The 22624-nt window shown below is 46.1% G+C and overlaps 2 protein-coding genes across 5 annotated transcripts in view; both read right to left on the bottom strand.

Moving 5' to 3' along the window:
* Positions 1-5855, bottom strand: part of LOC146197851 (uncharacterized) — a 40960-nt gene extending 35105 nt beyond the window's left edge. For both annotated transcript variants that reach the window (XM_084593105.1, XM_084593106.1), the window contains exons 1-3: positions 5704-5855; positions 4285-4422; positions 2733-2826 (exon numbers count right to left, since the gene is read on the bottom strand). In XM_084593105.1, the coding sequence (XP_084449231.1) occupies positions 2733-2826; positions 4285-4331 (141 nt within the window). In that variant the 5' untranslated portion in view covers positions 4332-4422; positions 5704-5855. The remainder of the gene's footprint in view (positions 1-2732; positions 2827-4284; positions 4423-5703) is intronic.
* Positions 5856-13194: 7339 nt separating this feature from the next.
* The window catches only part of LOC146197850 (uncharacterized), a 50911-nt gene continuing 41481 nt past the window's right edge, over positions 13195-22624 (bottom strand). For 2 of the 3 annotated variants that reach the window (XM_084593101.1, XM_084593103.1), the window contains exons 2-4: positions 17328-17456; positions 15315-15606; positions 13195-14771 (exon numbers count right to left, since the gene is read on the bottom strand). In XM_084593101.1, the coding sequence (XP_084449227.1) occupies positions 14535-14771; positions 15315-15606; positions 17328-17449 (651 nt within the window). In that variant the 5' untranslated portion in view covers positions 17450-17456 and the 3' untranslated portion in view covers positions 13195-14534. Of the gene's footprint in view, positions 14772-15314; positions 15607-17327; positions 17457-21315; positions 21788-22624 lie in introns of those variants that run through there. The other variant, XM_084593102.1, reaches the window with a different exon arrangement.

Genomic DNA, 22624 nt, shown 5'->3' with positions numbered 1-22624 from the left:
GCGAGCACTCGGTCTGGCAACATGGTCGCGGTCCACCACTTCTTTAAAATGCAAGATAAAATGGTCCACAGGCACCCGCAACCACCGCTTCCTGTGTGTGCCAGATCTGTGTCGGGACATTGTGCTTGAGAGATACGTTTTGACTGTGACAGGTATATCTCTTCATGTAGCGCAGGGTAGCTGGACTGTTGGAACCGACCCTCAATGTATTGTGCCATTCGCTAAGTGCAACAAGGATCCTTCAACAGCACTGGTAATAGATGGAGACTGCGAGTCTTACTATTTGCACAGTCTCTTTGAAGAAGTGCTTGTGGTTCTGGGTACAGGGAGCGCCATTCCGACTGACGAAGGCAAACACCACACCATCCCACCTGAACCACTACCAAGAGTCAGTAAAGTGCTCAATGACTTTTGCCATTTGTTTACTACAAATCATGGATGTACCAGCCTTGCTCAACACTGCATTGACACTGGGGATAGTGCACCTGTGAGGTGCAGGCTGCGTCGAGTAAATGTCAAAAAGCAAAATATAATTGAGATCTGTGTAAATGACCTCTTAGAGCAGGGCCTTATAAGACAGCACTAGCCCCTGGAATAGAGCCCCTGCGCTCGTTGCTAAGAAGTCTGGAGGCTACCGACTTGCAGTAGGCTACCGGCCACTGAACGCACAATCCAGGGTACCTGGCTACCCGATGCCTCGACCGGATTGGCTGCTAGCGCATCTGGGTCACACAGTGTAATTCTCAAGCTTTGATCTCTCCCAAGGATTCTTTCAGATTCCTGTTTCTGACTCCGACACAGCAAAAACGGCCTTCATCTGTCATCAAGGTACAAATTTACGAAGATGTCCTTCAGGTGGCAGATGGGCCGGCAACTTTCCAAACCTTGATTAACCGAGGGCTGGCCTTGCAATTAACCCAGAAAAAGTACAGGCTTGCCGTCAGTCTCTCAAGTTCTTGAGCCACATCATCTCCCCTGGGCAGTGTAGAACGGATGAAGAGAAAGTGCGTGCGGTGCTAGATTGCCCGAGACCCACCACGGTTAAACACTTGCAGGCCTTCCCGGGCCTTGCTGGTTATTACCGCAGTTTCATCCTACACTTCTCGCTGACAGAGCATCCACTCGCTTGCCTCCTGAAGAAAAATGAGCCATAGCGATGGGAAGAGCGCCAAGAACAGGCTTTCACTGCATTCAAGCAGTCCTTGGTTAAGGATGCAGTTATAAGCCCCCCAGACCTAAATCGACCCTCTGTGGTTGAAACGGATGCAAGCGGAATTGGCATTGCAGCGGTGCTTCTGCAGGATGGCCCTGGTGGACTGCAGCCTGTTTCCTTCGTTAGCAGGGTTCTCACAGAGTCTGAAAGCCATTATAATGTCCATTAATGGGAATGGCTTGCAGTGGTGTGGGCAGTGCACAAATTCAGGGTGTATCTTGAATTCACAGAGCTTGAGGTACTCTGCGATCATTCATTCCTATCATGAATGTTTAGCCCTGACCAAGCTTCACCCAGGGTCAAGCAAATTGGGTCCACCGGCTGCAGGGCTTCAATTGCCGAATCAAGCACAGGTGAGGACTAGCAAATATTCCCGCAGATGCCTTGAGTAGAGCGCCCTTCCAAGGTAAAGACAACCAAAGTGACGGTCTGCATGAAAAATTGTTTCCCATGGCCGCACCAGAACCTGAAGGGAAAATTACACTAGAACAAGTCGCAGCTGCCTCGGAGGAGGATATATTACACTCTTAAGCAACACAGTACAACTCCTACAAGATCAGGATCGTGACAGCCATCTTCCAAAACAGAAAACTGTTGTCCAAGGCACCATGCTTCCAACTTCAGACTCTGATCACCGCCTTTTACAAGATCTGCTCGTCCAGCTGCTCGTCCAGCAAAGAGGCAGCGAAAGGGTACCATGGCTACCTTCTCACCTCAGGCACCTTGCATTGAAAATGGCGCACGACCCCCCCCCCCCCCTTCCTGCGGTCCACGGTAGATTTTTCAAGACATTGAGGCGTGCGGCAGCACGATTTGTCCTGGCTCGGAATGTGGGCGGATATATCCAAGGGAGCTGTGGTGTGTCTGATCTTAGTTGCTCGCTCATGTTAGGAGTTTCTTTGAGCAGGACTGGCGCACACTGTCTTCGCCGGCTTAAGCCATGGACACATGGATATAGAGGCTGCGGCGCTTTGACTGCATTGAACGAAAAATCGGAATGTATGATTTCAACACTAAATATCATCAAATATGAGACTCCGACGTTTTCTGCTGCTGCATGTGGCCACCTGCTAAAAAAAAAAAACCAGAAAAAACGCCACAATGTCGGATTATACTTACGCGTACTTTATTGCATCCCTGTTTTTTCCCTGCTTTGCTACGGTTAGAAGTAGAGCAATAAGAGGCCGCTATATACCTCCCTTTATTCTCTCACGGTCACGTCATCATGCTCAAATTGCACTTTAAGATACGTGGCGGCGTTGATGCTTCATGTGTACGACATAGCGCTTGTTCATTTGATAGTGAAGTCCCGCCAGATCAGCCCCCGACTTCGTTTCCCCAGCCGTGTGTTCCACCAACACGATGCCGCTGAGGGATGCGAGTACATGTTGGCGGGGAGCGATCCTAGCGTAGGAGGATGTGACAGTCTTTTCCACATTAGTTTCTCGCGTAGATGAAAAGCAATCGAGCCGTTGAAACAAGCACTGTCCTGACGAGTGCTCAAATATTGTGGACTTACATGGTTTCGAACTCGTCTGTCGTCCTCGAGGAACTCGTCATCGTCCCCGGTATCCCCTTCGTCGTCTCCGGAAAACAGAGGACCGGTGTCGTAACTGGAAAGCGTAGAGGTGAGTAATAAAGGCGCATCATCGCACATTACGATAAAAAAGAACTAAAATAAAACGCGCTAAATGGCACGGGTAGTTCCTGCAGCAGAGCTGACACAGGACCGAATAGGATTATGCGACCGTGAGAAAGATTACCGCGGGGAAGAAAATGATGAACAATAGTGGAGACGGGAAAAATATACGCATTTATGAGCGAGATAGCAGAATGGAGTGATATGCAAGCAGTCTACGGCGCAACCAGAAATTTCAGAAAGTTGATCATGTGATGGTCAACTGTATAATATTTAGTGGCAACTTCTGCGTTCAAGAGGGGCCCGTTTTCATAAAAGATTGCACAGAAAATTGGTTTAGGATCTCTCAGAGAGGTGCTTATGACGGTGTCCCTAACTACCTTTGTAGAAACCATACCAGGCATGCAGTAATTTACATGATGACAAATTGTTAGTAAAATCTACATCATGGCAAGTTGTAACCATAAACAAAAATTACTTTCTGCAATAATGCAGAATAAATGCTTTATTAGTCCCTACAACGCTCTATTATGATATAGTTTTAGTTTACAGTCACAAAGCCCGGTCAGCCCCTAGTGAAGTAAATGAAGCTGTTTTACTTCAAACATTTCTGCGATAAACGTGTATTCTTGAAGTCACGTGTGGCGTCCAGAACTGCTGCATACATGAATGTTCTGGCGCAGGATTTGCTATGAGCACATGCTGCAAATATTTTCCTGTTCCAATGTCGCCGTACGCATTTGAAAATGGCGCTTTACGTTAGGTTTTTGGATAGACCGTGAGTTAATTCTGGAAGCCAAAGACGCTAAAGCATCGCCCAGGCCATGTCCCAGGCGCACATTTGTTTTCTTTCGCGACAGTGAACCAGGTCTTTCATAAATTGGTTTTAACAGAAGCGAAGCAAAATAAAGAAGTGAACCTCTAGTTTTGTGTAATGCTGAGCGGTGTAGCCAGAGGGGTAGGTGGGTGGATGGCTAGGTGTCGGAATACCCCTGAAATTTTCTTTGGGCCTTCCTAACACCCATTGTTTATCGTCGGTGGCGTATAACACCTCCTAAAAAATACCTATGGCTATGCTACTTGTGGTGCTTATATGTTATATTATAGTATGCTTTATTATTCCATCAAACAAGCGCGCCAGGAAGCAAAGTTTTACGGATGGTGCTATCTATAACGAACGTTATCAATATCACGGCCCAGACAAAGACAAGTCCACTTGTCGAAACGTTGGCTCGACCTGCGAATTGAGGCGCTCCCCCCCCCCCCCCCCCCCCCCCCCCCTCTTCCACCCTTGTTCGGTGCTTTCATACCATGTAAGTTATCTTCTTCGTCTCGTTCTACACGATGACTGTTCGACGTACAATCGGCACAAGCGCATATTGGCGGTCAGGGAAATTTTCTGCAGACTTGCAGCAGAGCAGAGTACACTTACTCGCCATACGACAGGTGTCCTGCGCGGTGAGGCCTCTGTTCGAGCATCTTCGGGGCCCGTGAGCGTGGCACATCATCGAGCACCAGGAACCGAACATCAGAGCAGATAAAATGTTGGCGCTACCTCTTTCCGCGCAGCCTGCACCAACGGACACGATGTACGAAAGCGCGGAAGCCGAGAAGCTGCAAGCAAATCATTGGGCTTGCACGGAGGGTACGTCCTACATCATAAGGCTGCTACTCCAGAATAAATTCTTGTGTTTTTCTCCTCTTCGGAACAACAGCAACTGCGCACCAAGGCTGAACGCGACGTCCGCTAGTGGGTGCTCGTCTATAAGACGACGAAGACTTATAAGTGGCCGTAATCAGTACTTCCATAACAGTGCTTAACTATCTATTCCTCAAAACAGTCAATGACTGTCCTGCGATAATTTGTGAGTGGTGGCGAAGATTTTATTATGCTAGGTGACCCTTAATGTGTGAACCTATGGGCATGTGCAACTATGTTCATGAGTTGTTGATCCGTGAGCTATTGATATCCGTGACCTGTTGCTGTACAGCGGGATCGGAGCTGGGCACCGCGACCGTCCCATCGCTCGAGGATGGCGAATTAAAAGGAAGTTGGAACTCAGGGAGATGTATAGAATGTGGCGGAAATAAGGGTGACTCTAAAAGGGGTTTATTCCGGTGAGAGCAGCGGATTACTTCAAGGTAAGCGAGGAAAAGAAATGTATGGGGCTGAAGTTGGCGCCAGGCCACCTGCTGTAGTTTGCGGGAGTGATTTGTGCGGCGGAAGGCAGTGGCGTCTAAATTTCATCACAGTAATGCATGGAGACTTCACGATAGCAGGCCATGCGATGCCGAGTATCCCCCAAGTCTTCAGGCAAGCCCGGCTAGGAGAACGAAAACTCAAGCGTTGTAATGGGCAGCTTCACTACCCCAAATTTCCCACCTTGCATTCATAAATTAGTGCAATTAATTTGTGGCACAAGATGCGAGAAACGTCCGTTTACGCATTAGTTTAGCAGATTCTGTGGTGGTCAAACAAGATTCATTGCATTTGCTCTTTCAAGCCCATCCATGCGGACACAAGATAATAAAAACGCATCGACAAAACGGTTTACCTCTCAAAGCTGCAGCCTATCACCCAAATATCTCTCTTACAGAGCTCAAGAACAACAAAACTGAAGCCAAGTGGAGCAAAGCACAATCAATTAGAGGCGGAAAGGAACCCTTGTTGAAGCTATCACAAAAGCACTTCTCTTCACCAATGTCGGATTCAAGAAACAAAAGTATCTGATAAGATCTTCCGCTGTGATAAATCAGAGCTAAGCGAAGAAGGAACATTGAAGGAGCGTGCCGCCAGAAGCCCTGCGCCTCAGCGCTTCGTAGGCCGTTCGCTGTGCAGCCAGGTGCTCACCTGTCCGGCATAATAACACGAGTAGTGAACAGCTGAGGAAGTGCAGCTTCATGCTTCCTAGGCTGAGGTGGACAGCCGGGCTTCATTCCCGCCGAGCTGCGGGCGTCTCGACCCGCCGGACGGCCATCGAAGCTGGCGTCTTCGTCCTCGTCATGTTCGCCACGAGACACTGAATGGACAGCATGCGGGCCGGAAGCAATGCGGTGAGAGTGCCATTTACGTCGTCATAACAGTCACCATCATCACCATAGCAGTTCTTGGCAGGTTCGTTGTGAAAGACGCGTTTCATGAAAAACATTTATTGATTAAAGGAAGGGAAAGGTCGTGGTCATTGACTGGCAAAAGTCTTGGATTCAATGGATTCTTATTCCTGCGCATGCTTGATCTTGTTTTCGCATCGCTCACATTTCCCAGTGGAATTAATAATTCTTGTTCGCGATGCCTGGCGGCACCGCGCCCCCCCCCCCCCCCCCCCGCCCATGGCTGTGTTTCACACGGTTACCTTTGACTGTTTGCTGCCAGGTATTAGAGACCCTTTAAAGCTACATCTGTAAATTTACTTACGGCTTGTTTTACCCGAAGGAAGAGTGGTGCGGCAAGTGTGTGTGTGTGTGTGTGTGTGTGTGTGTGTGTGTGTGTGTGTGTGTGTGTGTGTGTGTGTGTGTGTGTGTGTGTGTGTGTGTGTGTGTGTGTGTGTGTGTGTGTGTGTGTGTGTGTGTGTGTGTGTGTGTGTGTGTGTGTGTGTGTGTGTGTGCGCGTGCGCGTGCGCGTGCGCGTGTGTGTGCGTGCGTGCGCGCGCGTGCGGTGGGAGGGGGTAATTTTTGCACACGTACTGCGTCACAGAAGGATGGAATATTGTTGATTCCATCCTGCAGTTGGTAGAATGGAGTCTTGTTAATTTAAACTCGCTTAAAACGAACCTTTAGCCTATTCCCACTGACACTGTGGCCCCAAAGCACAAAGAATCAAGAATATTAAAACACGCAGGACGTCGCCCGACGTCAATGAACTAATGAGTACATGAAGAAGAACGCTTTCATTTCAAAACCAAGGGTCTGCCAATAAGGAGCTTCAACCGATATAGGCACACAGTGAGCAGGGTTCCCGGTGCTTCTATACATTACTGTTACTTTTATTAAGCGTTTATTTAACGCACTTCAGAGGGAGACGCAGAACCGAAACACCGTGAGAGGCGTTAGGCAACAAATGTACAGAAGCGATCCATTCCGGAGAATAACAAATTGTGTGTGTTCTCCGCGTCAGCTCTTGTTTTTCACAAACTCCTTGCATTCTGAATACATATAAAAGATTCAGGTGGAGGAATAACAAAATTAAAAATTGACTTTAGCCATGAAACAGATTAAACTGACACCGCACTGTAAACTGAGAGACACGAAGCCCAATAACCTTTATGAATGCTGCTAAGTGTTGAAACCTTGCGAGGAGTCTTACAAAAGGATGAGCTCATTTCACTTGCACCTTTGGTCTCTAAGATGAACTTCGAGAACTTTTGACCTTCATCTAGGATTCTTGTGGTGAAGTTTAGGCCCACGTGGATGCATTTTGGCATCCTCCTTGAATTGTTTTGTATATTAATTGAATATGAATATTTCACTTATTTCGTAGATTATTTAAATATTTACTTTTACCCTAATTATCCGCCATCCTAAGTTTTTTTTTTTTTTCGTCTATGTTCTAAGCTATATCATTCCGATTTCTGTTATGCTTCGCTCAGTTTTTCCATTCTGCATTTTATGCATGCCACCAGTCTTATCTTGGTTGTTCATATATACTGCTGACGTGTTAACATTGCTTATACTGTTCCTGAAAACGCATATTCAGGAATATTTGCCATGTCCTGTCTCACGTGTGAATGTGGAGCTTTGCACTCTATTTGAACATATTTAATTTTGCTACACTGCTCCACGGGTTAAGCAAATATCGCCTCTTTCTGCGAATTTCGCCTGTGTCGTCTCCTTACTACTTTTTGTCACGAAGTGATCCTGTGTGGCGAGTACTGCAAACTTCAGAGTTATTCTACTATAGCAGAGGTAGCAATACTCACCGTACACAATGAATTGGCCAATGGCCACTGGGGAGACCTCCTTCCCTCTGGTTACGTCACGAAGATGCGGTGGAGCTGTCATCGTTAGTGACCCTCCCGCTGTAGGCAAATCGACGCTTCAGGCGTTTTTGCCTACCGTCACTGCGGGATGGTTTATTGCAGCCGAGAAAATGGAGAGGGGGGGGGGGGGGGGGGGGGGGAGAAAAAAATAAGAGAGAACAACGCATACTAATTGCTTCGCCGTAGCATGTGCTGAAAGGCACAGAAAGGGTTGTACAGATTTCTTGCGGACCAAAGTCTCCGTAAACAGCGGGCCGTCGCGGTGAGGCGTGAGGCGTGAAGGATGGACACCGACGCCAGCTCACTGAATACGCGACAGCAACTTCGTCACGGCTAAGTTAGAGCTTATTCACCTTTACGCTAGAGTGGTTACGGGCTCGAAGGACACGAATAACTCGAGTGTGGCCTTATTTTCGACACGTAATGCGGTCTTGGTACTGTTATGGTGCGGGTGCGATTGTGTAAAATGTAGACGAATCAGCCATTATATTTTAATGTGCAGGCCTGTTTCTTTGTTGGAGCATGCGTAGATGTGTTTATTTATATATGTTAATAATTACTAAAACACATTTCTTCACTTTCTAGTCGTACGTGGATAGTGTGCTGCTGCGCAAGCGATCTGTGTTGCATGCACTACTCTGTGGTAATATCGCATGGCTAACAATACCCGTGTTCACCTCAAATTATTTTAATCTATTTTGGGATGAAGAGTGCGCGCGCTGACAGACACTAATTTGCTCTATTAGAGCTGTACTTTTTATACCGAGGGGTATACAAAAATGTACGCTTCAGGAAGCAGATGGAAGTAAAAAGCCGAATTATGCGGCTTGACAAAGATCCCATTACCTAGAGTTCTTCGGCAAAGCAATGCAATTATCGCAAGAAAGATGACAAACACTTAAACGATCTAGTACGAAAATTAATGCAAATTTGAAAAGAAAATTACAATCATATTAAACAAGTAATATCAGAGGAATGTCACGCTTATTGATTTCCGAAGACGTCCACTGAAAAGCCTTGAAACCTAAGGGACAGTCTCCAGCCACGTATGTATCAGTCACTGAAGTGTTCGCGATGCAGCGGAACTTTTAAGTTCTGTAAAGCTAGGCTAGGCAGAGAAGCTAGGCAGAGCTCTGAAGAAGCTAGTCTCATTTCGGTTCGCACAAAATGTTTGGACTTGAATTTTGTGAGAATATTGGCTTTATAGTCCCGCAACTAGCTTTTCATAACTCAGTGTTCAGTGAAGGTGGTACCAAACACGGGCAAGCGATGCGCACGCCTAAATAACTAAAGCGCAAACACGTCCGAAGCAATATTAGTAAACCTTAAAACAAGTTTTATTACTTTGTTGTCGATTTTTATCCAGTTCCAGAGGATTGGGCAGGGATGCATCAAGGTTAGCATTTGCCGAGGAAAGTTTGGAAAGCTTATAGCACCTTTAAGACCTCGGTAAAATCAACGCTAGCTCACATTTGATTATTTATAGCAGGCATGATCATCCCATGAATAGTGCGAGCTTTTCATTCTAGGCGGAATGCCCTTGTAAGTCTGTAACTTACGCTCACTTCGAAACAAAGCTGCGGTGGCCTTTATGTAAACCATTACGATGTAAACTCATGCACCAGTGGGGCAATAGCCAATTGTTTCGACCTCTTCGCCCGCAAGCGGGAAAAGCATTCATGCTGTATAATGCACTGCTTCGGTAATATCAATGGGTCAACACTGAACCCACGAGAAATGTTTTCCAGCGGGCAACAGTTTTAATGGGCAGCTTTCACTTTTCGAAGGAACCGTTAGCTTGTTCACCTCTCGTCTCATCTTTCATAACAGACAAGAAGATCAGCATTCTTAAACGAAAACCTACCGAATCAAATATATTTCGGTACAAAGACATCCACTGAGAGAGCGGACGCACCAACGGGGCCGGCACCACTCCGGTCGGCAATTTATACCATGAACGCGGACATCACAACCCAAAACCCCAACCCCGTCCGTGAGGACTGAGAGGAAGCTCTGCTCGGCTGTTCCGATCTGGCGAACCAGAGCCCTGGCCGATCGAGCCCAAGCCGCGGTGGCCGCAAATGGGTTCCTGAAATGCGGAACCCATCTAGTGGTTGTGAGAGGTGGCGAACTTCCTCCCTGTAAAATACCCGAAATAAGGTTTTCGACACAGATTGATCACATAGCAGGTGCGTCTTTCGCCTCCGCCAAAATAGGACCGCCGCAGCCAGGGTCGAATGCGAGGAGCACGGAGACGCTGCGACAGGAGATCAAGTTCGGTTCATGATGTGCGCTTGGCATCCGCACAACTTTGACTTACAGGAGATATACGTTTACGGCGTGTATACAAGTCGCAGGTGCCGCCTTTCTTCGATAAAAATCGGTAGTCGGAAGCGATCTTCATTGGCAATGGTTCTGCTCCAGGCTGTAGAAAAGCTCGAGAGGTGCAAACAGCCGGAACACCCCTTCAGACGAATAGTAATCGTATTGATTACTTCTGTTCTCAAGGTAGTGAGTCTGAAACGTCAGTTCAAGGAAGCTTATGGAACCATATTGAAATCTCTGTCTCTGTTCTCGAAAAAGAGCATACAATCTGCACTACATAGTGGTTGCACGTTATGCCAAAGTGCTTCATTACACCGCAAAACAATTGGACATCTGATTAGTCTAGAACTGGGTAAGCTGACTTTCAAACACTAAGGCGGACATAAGTGTGTAGCAACCTGTGAGACTTTGGGGCTGCTCACCCTGACTAATCTACCTCCAACATGCAATGTCGGGCGAAAACCGGGGAAGAGTATCTATCAGTGCGCGCCAGATAAAAGTCTGGCCACTTGTCTAGTACCTTGGAGTAGGAATGAACGCTATGGCGGAATCTATCTCTCTAATACCTCAAGTAGAGTCGGGGTGGTGGAACCGGGCTCGGGGGACGGGGAACCTCAAAAGCGGCTTCATGAAAGGAACCTGTCTCAGACGCCGGAAACCCGGCAAGCGCCTTGTGGTGGTGGAATGATCTCTGAGGCAGCACATTCGGCTAAGAGCGAGTGAAGCGAGTGCTCGCCCTCTACGGAGACCTGCAAAGGAGCTCGACTTAGATTGTCAATCAAAATCCTACGCTTCCTTCATTCCCCACCTAATTCCTATAACCCTATCCTCATTCCTACTTCCCCTTCCCCATATCCTATCCCTTCCGCTACTTCCCAGGCGAGATACGTGGGGTCTTCGGCTGTGGGTCGCCGAGTGGCATTTCCTTAATAACTTCTAATCAAAAACCACTGTCCAAAGGACCTGTTCATTTATTTCGTCCACTGGCTTATCTTTCTCTACCCGCTATACACATGTGGTGCGGGAGAAGTCTGACTATGGACTCCAACATACTAAACCACCAGTTCATGATAGTGTCATGAATTGGTTCGATAAAAATGTAATTAAAGTAAATGTCTCCGAAAGAAGCTTATTTGTTTCCACAATCCATTGACGAAAGTTAGCTTAAACCTTCCACTACTGGTTCCCATCCTTGCTCTTGCTCTCCTTGTAGCTGTTCGCCTGTTTCTTGTGTAAAATACCTCGGTGTCTTCTTTGACTTCGCCTGGAATTCCCATTTGGCTTATCTATGCTCAAGGCTTCGTGCAGTTTCAGGAACCTTATACAATATTAGATATTACATGCCACTGTCCGTTCGTAAAATGATTTTGCGTGCCTTCGGTTATAGTATACTTCGTTATGGAATTACGGTGTTTGGTCACTGCGTGTTTCGATGGGAAATTAGAATAAATTGTATCCTTCGAACTATTTTGAAAATTATCAGCTATGATTTAGGATTATCTGCCGGAACTGACCTTTTCAAAAGCTTAAGGTGCTTGAATTTTCGCTCCCTTCTTACAGAAACGGTTGTCCCCAGACATTTCTGGTCACACGTGTATAAAGTGGAATATGTTCCTTCGCGTTGCCTCCGGTCTAAATACCGTTACCGGGTGCCTCGCAGTTTCACCAGATACGGCCAGCGCCCTTGCAGTTTCTACATACCATCTTGCCTCAACCAAATACCAGCAAGTGCCTTTCGCGTAAAAACGAAGATTAAATTAAAACAAATCCTTCGTCGTATTAACCTTTAATACTTCAGCCTCCGACCGTTTTTAAAGTTCATCTTTATCCTACATAACTGCATAAATTTACAACTACTGGCGTGTAGAAATAAGATAAGCACGAAGAATGTAATTTTGTATGTTTTGATGTCCTGTACTCTACTGATATGTGAATATATCATGTTCCGTTTATTTGTTTTCTGAATTGTTACTGCTGTCGAAAATTCTGTCGAAAAAATTCTTGCCCTGGTTGCTGTGTACTTGAAGTGCTACCTCACATTTCATTTTAGCTCAGGTTACGTGGCTTGTTTGTTATTTTTTTCTCTCCTCATTGCTGTCAGTTCTTTTCTTGCATGTTCCTGCTTAAGATATTTCAACGTGTACTGTGGTTTTCAGACATAGTTTGTTACCGCTGCCTGTCGGTCCGCCCTTCAAGCCCACTGCGGCTTTGGCAGGCCAATGATGTAAGGCTGGTTAAACCTCCGTAATAAAAGTTATTGTTATAATTATTACTATTATTATTATTACATTGTTTAGTAGTTAGGATGATTCACTGAAATATTTTTATTCCCATTATCCCTAGAAATGTCAAGCCGTATGCGGCATTGAAATGACCAAGTCGTGTTGAAACAAACAAAAAAAAAAACATTTTTGGCGGAGAACCGGCTCACTCAGAGGAGACGGACTTTGATTCTAAGTTTTATAACTATAGCATAACTGTCGAATGCTCACGTTCATCTTGTCTACGAATGCTCAGAAAACTAAAATATGTAAGAATTTCCTAGGGGTAGTGCAAAAAATATGAAGACAGCCTTGCCGGTTGCAGCGACATCCGACCAGTCTCTTTTCGTGGTTTGGCGTGCAGGACGCATGTACGGAACGGAATAGTCAGCAACGCGTGCAACGGGACTGAAGCGTCTACGCCGGAGTTGAGCTCAATAAAACAGTTCCTCGCCGAAAATATATTGGATCTTTGATAGGTTTTACGGTGTTTAGCATTCCAAAGCGACACAGGCTATGGAGGATGCCGCAGTGGAGGCTTCTCAGTTTCGACCACCTGTGGTTCTCTAAAGTGAACTGACATCGCACAGTCACACCGCTGCCGTGCGTTTCGCCTCCAACGAAACTATCGACCCCAGTCGACGTCATGATCTGTTTTCACGTTTGTCAAGACCTTCTTCAGTAAAGAACTTTCTCTTTACTGTTGTCGGCATATTGGGACCCATGAAAGATACTCAGTTCTCGTTAGCAGAAGCGAGCGATGAAAGCGCAGGAACGCAGTTTTGTGCACTACGCTTTATTACACCCTTATACACAAATACCTATACACAATGACGTGTGAGACATACAAGATGAGACCATTCAGGTTTGTACACATAAGAAGGCACTATAGGAAACTGCAGTCCAGATCATGCACTTCCATGGTTTATTTACACGACACCAGCACCGTTCGCGCTCGGGACGGCGTTGATTCAGTGCCAAGCATGCAACGGGCAAAAATAACGAGTCACGGAAACTACAACGTGACTTCGATTTGTTGTCCTTATATGAGTCGATGAGCTTTGAAGACCCCCCACTTTACACAAATTAAAGACTAACCGTGCAGTAGCATGCGGGACCAATGAAGAGTAAAAGAAGCAACACCAGTTTGCATAGAAGCTCTGTCATAGCAGCAACAATGCGGGCATCTCGTCATTTTTCGAAGTATGGATGTTAAGGCAGAATGTTTAACATGCCGACGCAAGGCGTCGGATGGAGATCCCCAAAGTGCATATTTTAAATCTAAGTACTTCTCAGTATGAATTTTTCTAACGGTATGGGCTCATGCTTCTTTCTGCTTTATTAAATGATTGTTCAAACAACGGTCATGCAATTAAACGCGTATTTCTTAAGCATCAGGTAAACTGAGCGATATTCAGTAACATGATGACCACGAAAGGCTGGGTTTCTATGTGCGAGCTAAGTATGAGCTTGTTACACATGTCCGCAGTTTCTCCTTATATGAGTCGATGAGCTTTGAAGACCCCCCACTTTACACAAATTAAAGACTAACCGTGCAGTAGCATGCGGGACCAATGAAGAGTAAAAGAAGCAACACCAGTTTGCATAGAAGCTCTGTCATAGCAGCAACAATGCGGGCATCTCGTCATTTTTCGAAGTATGGATGTTAAGGCAGAATGTTTAACATGCCGACGCAAGGCGTCGGATGGAGATCCCCAAAGTGCATATTTTAAATCTAAGTACTTCTCAGTATGAATTTTTCTAACGGTATGGGCTCATGCTTCTTTCTGCTTTATTAAATGATTGTTCAAACAACGGTCATGCAATTAAACGCGTATTTCTTAAGCATCAGGTAAACTGAGCGATATTCAGTAACATGATGACCACGAAAGGCTGGGTTTCTATGTGCGAGCTAAGTATGAGCTTGTTACACATGTCCGCAGTCGCGCTCAAGCTTTCTTCCCTTGCAGATGTTTGTGGTGGCGTGACATTTTTTTTTTCATGTGTTCTTGATTTTAAATTATAACTTTGCACGGTTTTTGTGGCACTTCCGCAGACTGTGCCATCTCGCGTCCAGTTTACAACGACCCGCAAGGCGACACGGCCTCGAACAGTCAGGGTTAGGAGGCGGCGATGTTCAGCTGGCTTAGGGACTTGACCAAAGTGGCGTCAGTGTTGAGAAATTTGCGCTCGTCCAAGTGCCAGAGCGACATATTACTCGTGTACAACTTGAGTGTGTCCAAGTAATTCTCCAGTGTCTCCGGCGTCACTTGGAACAACGTCCAGGTCTCTTGACGGCAATTATGATACTCCTTCTCAATCACCATGGCAACATCAGGCGTCATCTCTGGGATAACCTGCGTGGAGCCAAAATATGTACACACGTGATATGAAAAGGATCTACAGCCTATGTTCAGGAGGACATGGCAGATGTTTTTCATTATTATGGCTCCTGTGTTTCTGCAAAAGAAGCAGTGTCAGGTAATGTATACTAAGGCGGCTTACACTAGAGGACCGCGATGGAAAGTTTCTCCTAGCCCTAAACATACACACGATGTTTCTAAATGTAGGAAGAAACTGAACAGCCGAATAGCACCTTGAAACCTTAAAAAGCGTCTCCATGAAAACTGGTTCCACGTTACACTTATCGCTGACATACCTATGCATACAAATACAGCGTTGCAGATTCCCGACACTCCCCGAGCCCAGACAGTGTGCTTACAGTATTACGTTCGTTGTAAAGGTACAAATCTGCGATTCCAAAAGTTCGGCAACTCTAAAAATGCAGCTGAATTCCCGCAGGAGCCGTTCGTGTCCGGAGCCTAATGCTTATGCGCGATTCGCGTCAAATAGAAATGTTATGAAAAGAACTCGAGGCCGAGGAGGGCACTGCTCCGCACCTTGTAAACGAACTCAGCGGTCTTGTCCATGGCGACCTTCCACATGCGCAGCAGAGCGTCATTGAGGTCGTTGATGCTCTGCAGCGTCGGCTGGCGCCATAGGTCCGGATCGAAGTCCTTGGCCACCGTGTCGCCCAGCTGCACCCAAAGCAACACCACCGAGCACATGCTCTTGACAAGACCCGGTTCTCGGCCCTGGATGGCGTCGAAGCAGCTCTCCAGGCTGGCCATGACATTGCCCCAGGCCGCGGCGTAGAGCTGCCGGAGGTCTTCCAGGAGCACCAGCAGGCGTCTGAGAAAGTCGAAAAAAAAAATAGCGATGTGGGACTGGGTCTTGCAAAAGAAGCTGGGCACAAGAACAGGCTTGTTGGCGAGCGTTACATGCACGATATCACAATGCCCGAGCAGAAGAATCAGAATACACAATCTGTGTTATGGAGAACTATTTTTTTATGCTATGGTGCAAGTGCACCGCATCGCAGAAAATATGTATCGGCGTTGACATCGTTGTAACGCGAAAATCAACAGGAGGCGAAGAAATAAAGCCTAGACCCACGAACCCGCTGCAGGGCCTCAGTGATTAAGACGCCCGGCTACTGAACAGGAGTACCCAGGTGTGAAACTGACCGCGGCGGCCGCGTTCCGATGAAAGTGAAACGCAAGTGCGCCAGTGTGCTGTGCGATGTCAGTGCACATTGAAGAACCCAGTTGGTCGAACTTATTCCGGAGCCCTTCACTACAGCACTTCTTGCACCTTTCCTTTCCTATAAACCTATGTTAGCCAATTAGACTAGAACTCGGTTGCACGCAATTGAATTTGTATCAAAATTGGGATGCAATCGCTCTTTGTGCATCGTTCAAGGTAGTGCATACCATTTCCCTTCGCTTTTAGCACTCATCCAGCTGCTAGTTAAGTGGGGGCTAATTTGTAATAGAGTTTCGAACCGAGATATGTACTATACCATTGCTATACACCAATTGCAAGTGCAGGCGCCCATCGAGAATTGGGCAGTGAAGCCCTTGAATCAAGGATGCATCACAGAGTCTTTAGTGACGCCCTTAAAGAACCACTTACGACGCCCTGACCAAAATACTGAATGCTCGGAGAGCTTAAAATTGGAAACCGACAAAAGTTACTGCAGCCAATGCCCATTACGGGTACAATTTTTGTATCTGCTTTCTGACTGTGAGTGGCTTGTCTCATTGTCTACTTAACGCGTTATTTTATTAAATTGCTTCGCAAAAACTATTTTGCTCTCAAAAGAAACTTTTGCGCATACTCAGGTAGAGCATCATGAAGCTGTATACCTTCACGCTGCTTTATTCAGTTAGGACCCACTGACTTCATCAGTGACCTGTATTGTTGGAAGCAATAATTTGGCTTCAAGAGATGAAAAATATTTGCCATGCACAGAAATTAAAAATTGCTATTGCCACATACATGAAAAGAAATAAGACAGACCGCGCATAAATTCGCTGCAATTAATATTCATGTTCCAATCTGAACTCAATTTCTCAGTTCGATACATCCATTACGAAGCATTATTTGTTTTTTGAATGCCAAGACTTGCCATGTGACAGAGTGAGGCTGTCTTTTAACTTAAAGTCGTGCAGACTATTTTCTCCAAGAAACCGGAGCAAGCTCCGGTCTTAATATTGTCCACTAGCCGCAAGTGTAGGTCTTCCTCCTTTCTAGCCGACAGTCCAACTTCTTGCAGTCGTCTTATTCGTGACGGCTGCATTCCTGGGCATGTCTATAAAAGGTTGCGAAAATCCACCTCGTCGGCTGGCCTTGGACACTTAGGGAATGTGCTCGGCATTGTATCTTCTTCGGAACTCCATCGGCACGTCACCGACGTGGTAAGGCCCGCCCCAGCCCTAATCCTTGTAAGGGACACCTGATCCATTCCGGTTAGGTTATGAGGGAGGGGGTAAGTGTCATACAGTGAAGCAATAATATTTGTAAATTTCCCCTATCACCCGAGCATTTCCACGGGAGAGGTGACAACCTACCTCGTCTGGCGATTTCCGTCGGCATAACTCTTGCTACAGACGAAATGCATGGGAGACTTTTGGGACTGCATCTTGCGCTGTCCGCAAACTACAGCCCACTTGATCACCTTCTTGAGACCCATCGTAGACCTGTGAGTGAGAGAACAGACGCCTTAGATTAGAAAACACGGGAGCCTATCTGTTTTTAAAGAACGTGCCTCAAGTTTACATTTAAGCCAAGAAACTTGGTTATCGTAAAGGTGAGTTCATATAGTCACAGATTTTACCCAGCAATAACGACAGTGCGGCACACTCAAACACCAGTGTCAATGCTGTTTCACAATAACCAACTGGCCGTACCAAAATAGAGTTCACGAGGAGGTATTTCAGTAAATATAAAAAAAAGAAATGTTAAAAAGAACACCGAGGACTCCTTGCACACAAGAAAAGCTGTCACATTATATAGTGCTCCCAAACACGACCCCTTCTTGGGGATGAAGAGATGCGAATGAGCTGCCTTTCAACGGTTCCGCGTGACTGCGCTCGAGTGCTTCTCGCGCAGCCCTTCATAGCTGCATAGGCCCGCAGAACCGCTTGGACGCTGCTCGGTCGATGTGTGCGACACAGATCGGGCGGACACAAGCGAGAAACGACAGCCGCGCGGGAGTTCCGTATGTGCGCTGTGCTTACCTGGAATAGATATGACTGTGGCACATTGACGAGTGATCACTGTAGGCCACCACAAATACACGTTTTTCAGCAAACATGGCCAACTGCGAGTAATAAAGCTAGCAGAGCATTTGTTATATTGGGTTCCTGCTAGTGAGGTAAATCATCCGTTTAAAATTAACCACAATTATTATAAAGCGACGTCAGTACTATCTTGTATTAAAGAAAACGTTTACTCTCGATTATGCTTATTGTAGCGATTTCGTTTGCCAAGTGAGAACTACGTCCGAATGGGAACTTGAGAGGTTAAAGTGCTGCGCATGTCGCTTTTCGATGAAACGAACGTAATTCAGACGTCTAAGGTATGGAGTCCCAGTGTTCACAACGCACTGCGTCAGAAAAGTAGGCGTCTGGAGTGAGATTTAAGCTAAAGTCAAGAGTCGTGGCACCAGGCCGACCCGCCGGCGGGCACCCAGCGTTAGTGCATATCAATTTAAGAACGCTCAGTCAACTTGTTGAATACAGGGGTATTACAAGATGTGTTGCAGTACGCATGAACCTGACAGCCTGCTGGTAATTTTTGGGGGTGGGGCAAACATTATGGCTGTTTAACGTGATGCCTGTAGAAATAAATAGTGACAACGTGTTTAGTACGATGTCGCAAAATAACGTGGCACTATTTCTTTCTCAATATCACGTATCGGCGAACTTATGAAGCTAGTAGTAACTTAATACCGAACTTTTGCATGTCTCACTTTTATGCTGTTTCACGCTGTACATACCAAAACGGAAACATTGCTGCAGACGAACATCAAATGCACTCTAAGTATTACTAAGACGCTTACGGAAAAAAGCCTGACACTCAAAGAGGCAAATATCTGCGCGTGAATTCTACAGCGAGCCAGGTCGCATAAGACGTGGAGATTCGGCTTTTCAGTGGCATCTGTAGTTCTTGACTGGGTCGTCGCCTGGATTGCAATGTCCGCATACATCACTAAACTTTGTTTACAAGGTTAAATATTCTGCGATCCGTAAAAGTGCTCAGCAGCGGCCGAGGAAGACAAAGCGAGGTCTTCTACAACGAACAGGGGATTCGCGGTGGCCAAAAATAAATAGCCAGGTAGAAGGCGCAACCCGGTCACAAGATGGTCATGAAATGATGTCACATTCAGTGCGCTGGTATTCCAGCATTCCAATATGAGCGAGTGAATAAATAATTCCCGTAGCAAGCCACTGAAAATTGAGTTTCCGCTACCGGACAGGCGGCTAGATGAAAAAATGCACAAAGCGTTAATCGCAAAATATGCATATCGTGACCTGAACTATGCATCCGTGCACAAGTCTCTAAAGCACACGCCACTGTTTCTCATATCACCGAAATAGCGAAGCACGAGAGAAGTATTGGCGCTAATGTTAACAAGAGATGTTGAGTCAAAGACCGGAAAGCTTGTGCGAGGTCTTGCATAATGCAAATGACAACTGGTAAATACGGGAAACAGCCCTGTATCACATACCACGAAGGATGGTTAAACTTGCATCACCGCCTCGCTGAGTGCTATTTATTGCGCTGTGGCGTACACGACAATGCCGTGCAGTTGTGTTCAGAAGCATACAAGCACCACTATGGAGTGCAATGAAAATGTCCGGTTGATGCGGAATACCTTCATTCCAGCCTATCCTGCTAACGAACATCTTCTGGGTATATTAAAAAAAAAAAACAGCTCAAGCACATCAAAAAGCACAGAAAAAACACACAATATAAAATACGTGTGGGCTCCTTTCTTTGTATAATTTTAATATATGCTGAAAGCCTGTACACAAGCTAAGCGAGTGTCGAAGCTCGTGTAGTTATAAAACGCGTATCTATAGTACGCAGACCAAATCAATACATTAGTCATGTACATAGCTAATGTACGGTGAAACAGGGTAGAATATATCGACATGTCGAAGCGGGAGTAATGTCATATCGGAGTGATTCAAGAAATCTCTGAAGTTCGAGTAGTCCTTTGGCGAATGACTGGCTGAGTTGCCGGTGGAAGTCGCTGCTGTGCTTCAATACAGCCACCTTTGCGAACAATAGTGGTGCGAGAAGGCTGAGGCACAAGTGTGATTTGACAGCGCTTTCATCCTTTTTGCGAAGCTGAGGTAAGGGCTGTACATGCCAGAAAATCCTCGCTGCAGGGAATACACAGGAGCGGACAGAGCTAGAAAACGGGAGGAGTTAGGTGCTGCGATAAGACACGTGTACGGAAATTCAGCTCCGGATACAGCTTTAAAAATGTGTCCAACGAAGCCTGAACTTTAATCAATACCACAGTGAATGCTGCCCCTGCGGATGGACGAAGCCGTATTTGAACTGAGAGATGGTGCGCAACGAGACCTGGTCGTGTCACTGAAATTCCTGCCCGTTCTTTATCGCTAGAAATAAAAGGCCATTACGTCTTTTTCCTTTATTAACATCAGTCCGTAAGCTAAGCACCAATAACGACAATGTTAGTATATAGACTCGCACTGTATTCCAACACGCGACACGTGAAGGACGGCCTAAAATCTGAGTTGTTAAAGGATGAGCAATATAACTGATGCGGACGCGAAGATGGCGGCTTTATAGAGTCATCAGCAATCACGATAAAAACGAAGTATAAAAATATCAAAGAATAACGTTGCGCGAACAATTCATTGGGACCAAGGTCACTGATTTACAGGCCTTTCCACGAGGCTTTGAACGTCTCGACCAACAACCGCTCGCTCGAGTAGATGATGCCATGATAGCTGGTGTATACGGTCAGACATGGGAGACTGCATCAAAACAAAAATACGCTCGTCTCATGTACCGCATTTTGGATAGTCTTTTGGGCCACCTTCCTGGTCGGAATCATTCTCTCCATGTAAGCGCTAAATCTTGAACCATAGTCGAGTAACTAATTAAGCATTTAAACTGGAAGCTTGGCGCCTGAAGCTTCGCTTTGTGCACGTGTCTCAACGCATCCGCTGTTTTGGTATTTTTTTTCTTCTTAAACCTATGTATAACATAACCCAGCTACAGGCCGAGCAATTACCGTGCTTGCAAAGCGCAGCTAGGTCAATACGAATGGCGCGATACAGATGCGAGAATTGACGACTAAGGCAACAATCAAGGATGAAAGACATGGTATCTGGTAAGAAAAAAAAAAAAACAAAAACAAAAAAAAAAAACAAATTGTTGCACCCAAGCAGCGTTTCCAACTGTCTCTAACAGGTCCCCTTTTAGAATTGGTAATGGAAATAACGGTAATCTCAATCCGAGCGTTATACAGTTAAAAAGTCACTCACACTGAAGTTTCTCGAGCTATTCACTCACCACGTATCGGGCACTGGTTAAACCCGCTTCACCTTGAAGTCGTCGCCATCTCACTTCAACTCCGCAGTCACGCAGACAAACATAACATGCCAGCACTACTTATATGATACTGAGGAACACTGCCTAATAGAAGCTCATTCATTGAGCGAAGGGCGCTCTGCAGAACGCGCTCTTCGGATCTACAAAACACAATGCTTTTCCGTCGTCAGCGCTGGAACAGAGCAGCCAGAGAGCGAACGGTCCCAGTGGAAGAAGACAGTAATGACCGAACCTCGATGCATTACATCTGCTACTGCCATGCCGGCATTCCACGAATATCAAAGAGCGTGCCGGTTAGGGACGCCCGAGGGCACCAATAAAATAGAAGCAAAAGATGAGGAACGCAGAGCGGAGCATGGAGGCATAACGGACACGCAAAAAGCCACGTGCCCTGCGGATGATGCCTGCACACCCTTCGGAAAGGAAATCCAGCCCTTTCCCGCGATATCCGGGAAATCACGTGACCTGTACACGGTGCATTAACAGCGTGCCTGCTGGTGGATCGCGTCGCATGCTTTGCCTTTTATCGAGCCTTCCCCGCGCGCCAGCGGTTGCACCTGGCGACGACGGCATTGACAGGCGAGGGAATTTACTGGCACATGTGGCGAACAAACGTATAGCATCAATGTCAACAGAGAAGGAGGGGAAGGCGAGCGAGAGAAGACAACGTAACTGCGCGGCTCACGCAGATGTCACGCTAAGCAGTTACAACCAGATTGGGGTGACACCGAATGACGTAGTGGAAACGTCCTACAGGCTCGGTCTGGAAACGACCGTGATCAGAAAAAAGGGGCTGACGAATGGTTTACCCGAGTACTAAAACCATGATAAATAGACGGCGTCTTCGCCATCGTTAAAGGGCTTAAAAGAAATCTTTTGCCAGATACGAGCATCCGAGGTTGCTATTGCAGTCTTTAGACGTTGAGCTCGTTAAAAGCACGAAATCTTATACACCTAATATTTACTAACACGCATCGTTCTATTTTTGAGATTGTTTTTTAATAATCGTTATGCTTTCAATCAGAGTTGATTCTTCCTCCTGTTACGCAAATTATTTGCCGTTTAACATTAAATGTAGGCTGTTCTGATTACCTAATTTACAAAAGAGCCTCTTTACCAGCCATCCGACCATACGTCAGTTACAGTTTTGAAAGGTAGCGTTATGATGAATAAATAATGAATAAAACGTTTCAGATGCATTGTTTTCCTGATCTTGAAGTTATATGTAGTACCGCTTCTTAAGGTGAGCTAGTACGCGTAAGGCGAGGTA

Source organism: Amblyomma maculatum, chromosome 2 (genome assembly GCF_055883805.1).
Source record: "Amblyomma maculatum isolate TAMU_Amacu chromosome 2, ASM5588380v1, whole genome shotgun sequence".
Taxonomy (NCBI): Eukaryota; Metazoa; Arthropoda; class Arachnida; order Ixodida; family Ixodidae; genus Amblyomma; species Amblyomma maculatum.
Note: the sequence above shows the minus strand (reverse complement) of the source record. Positions and strands in the feature narration are given on the sequence as shown.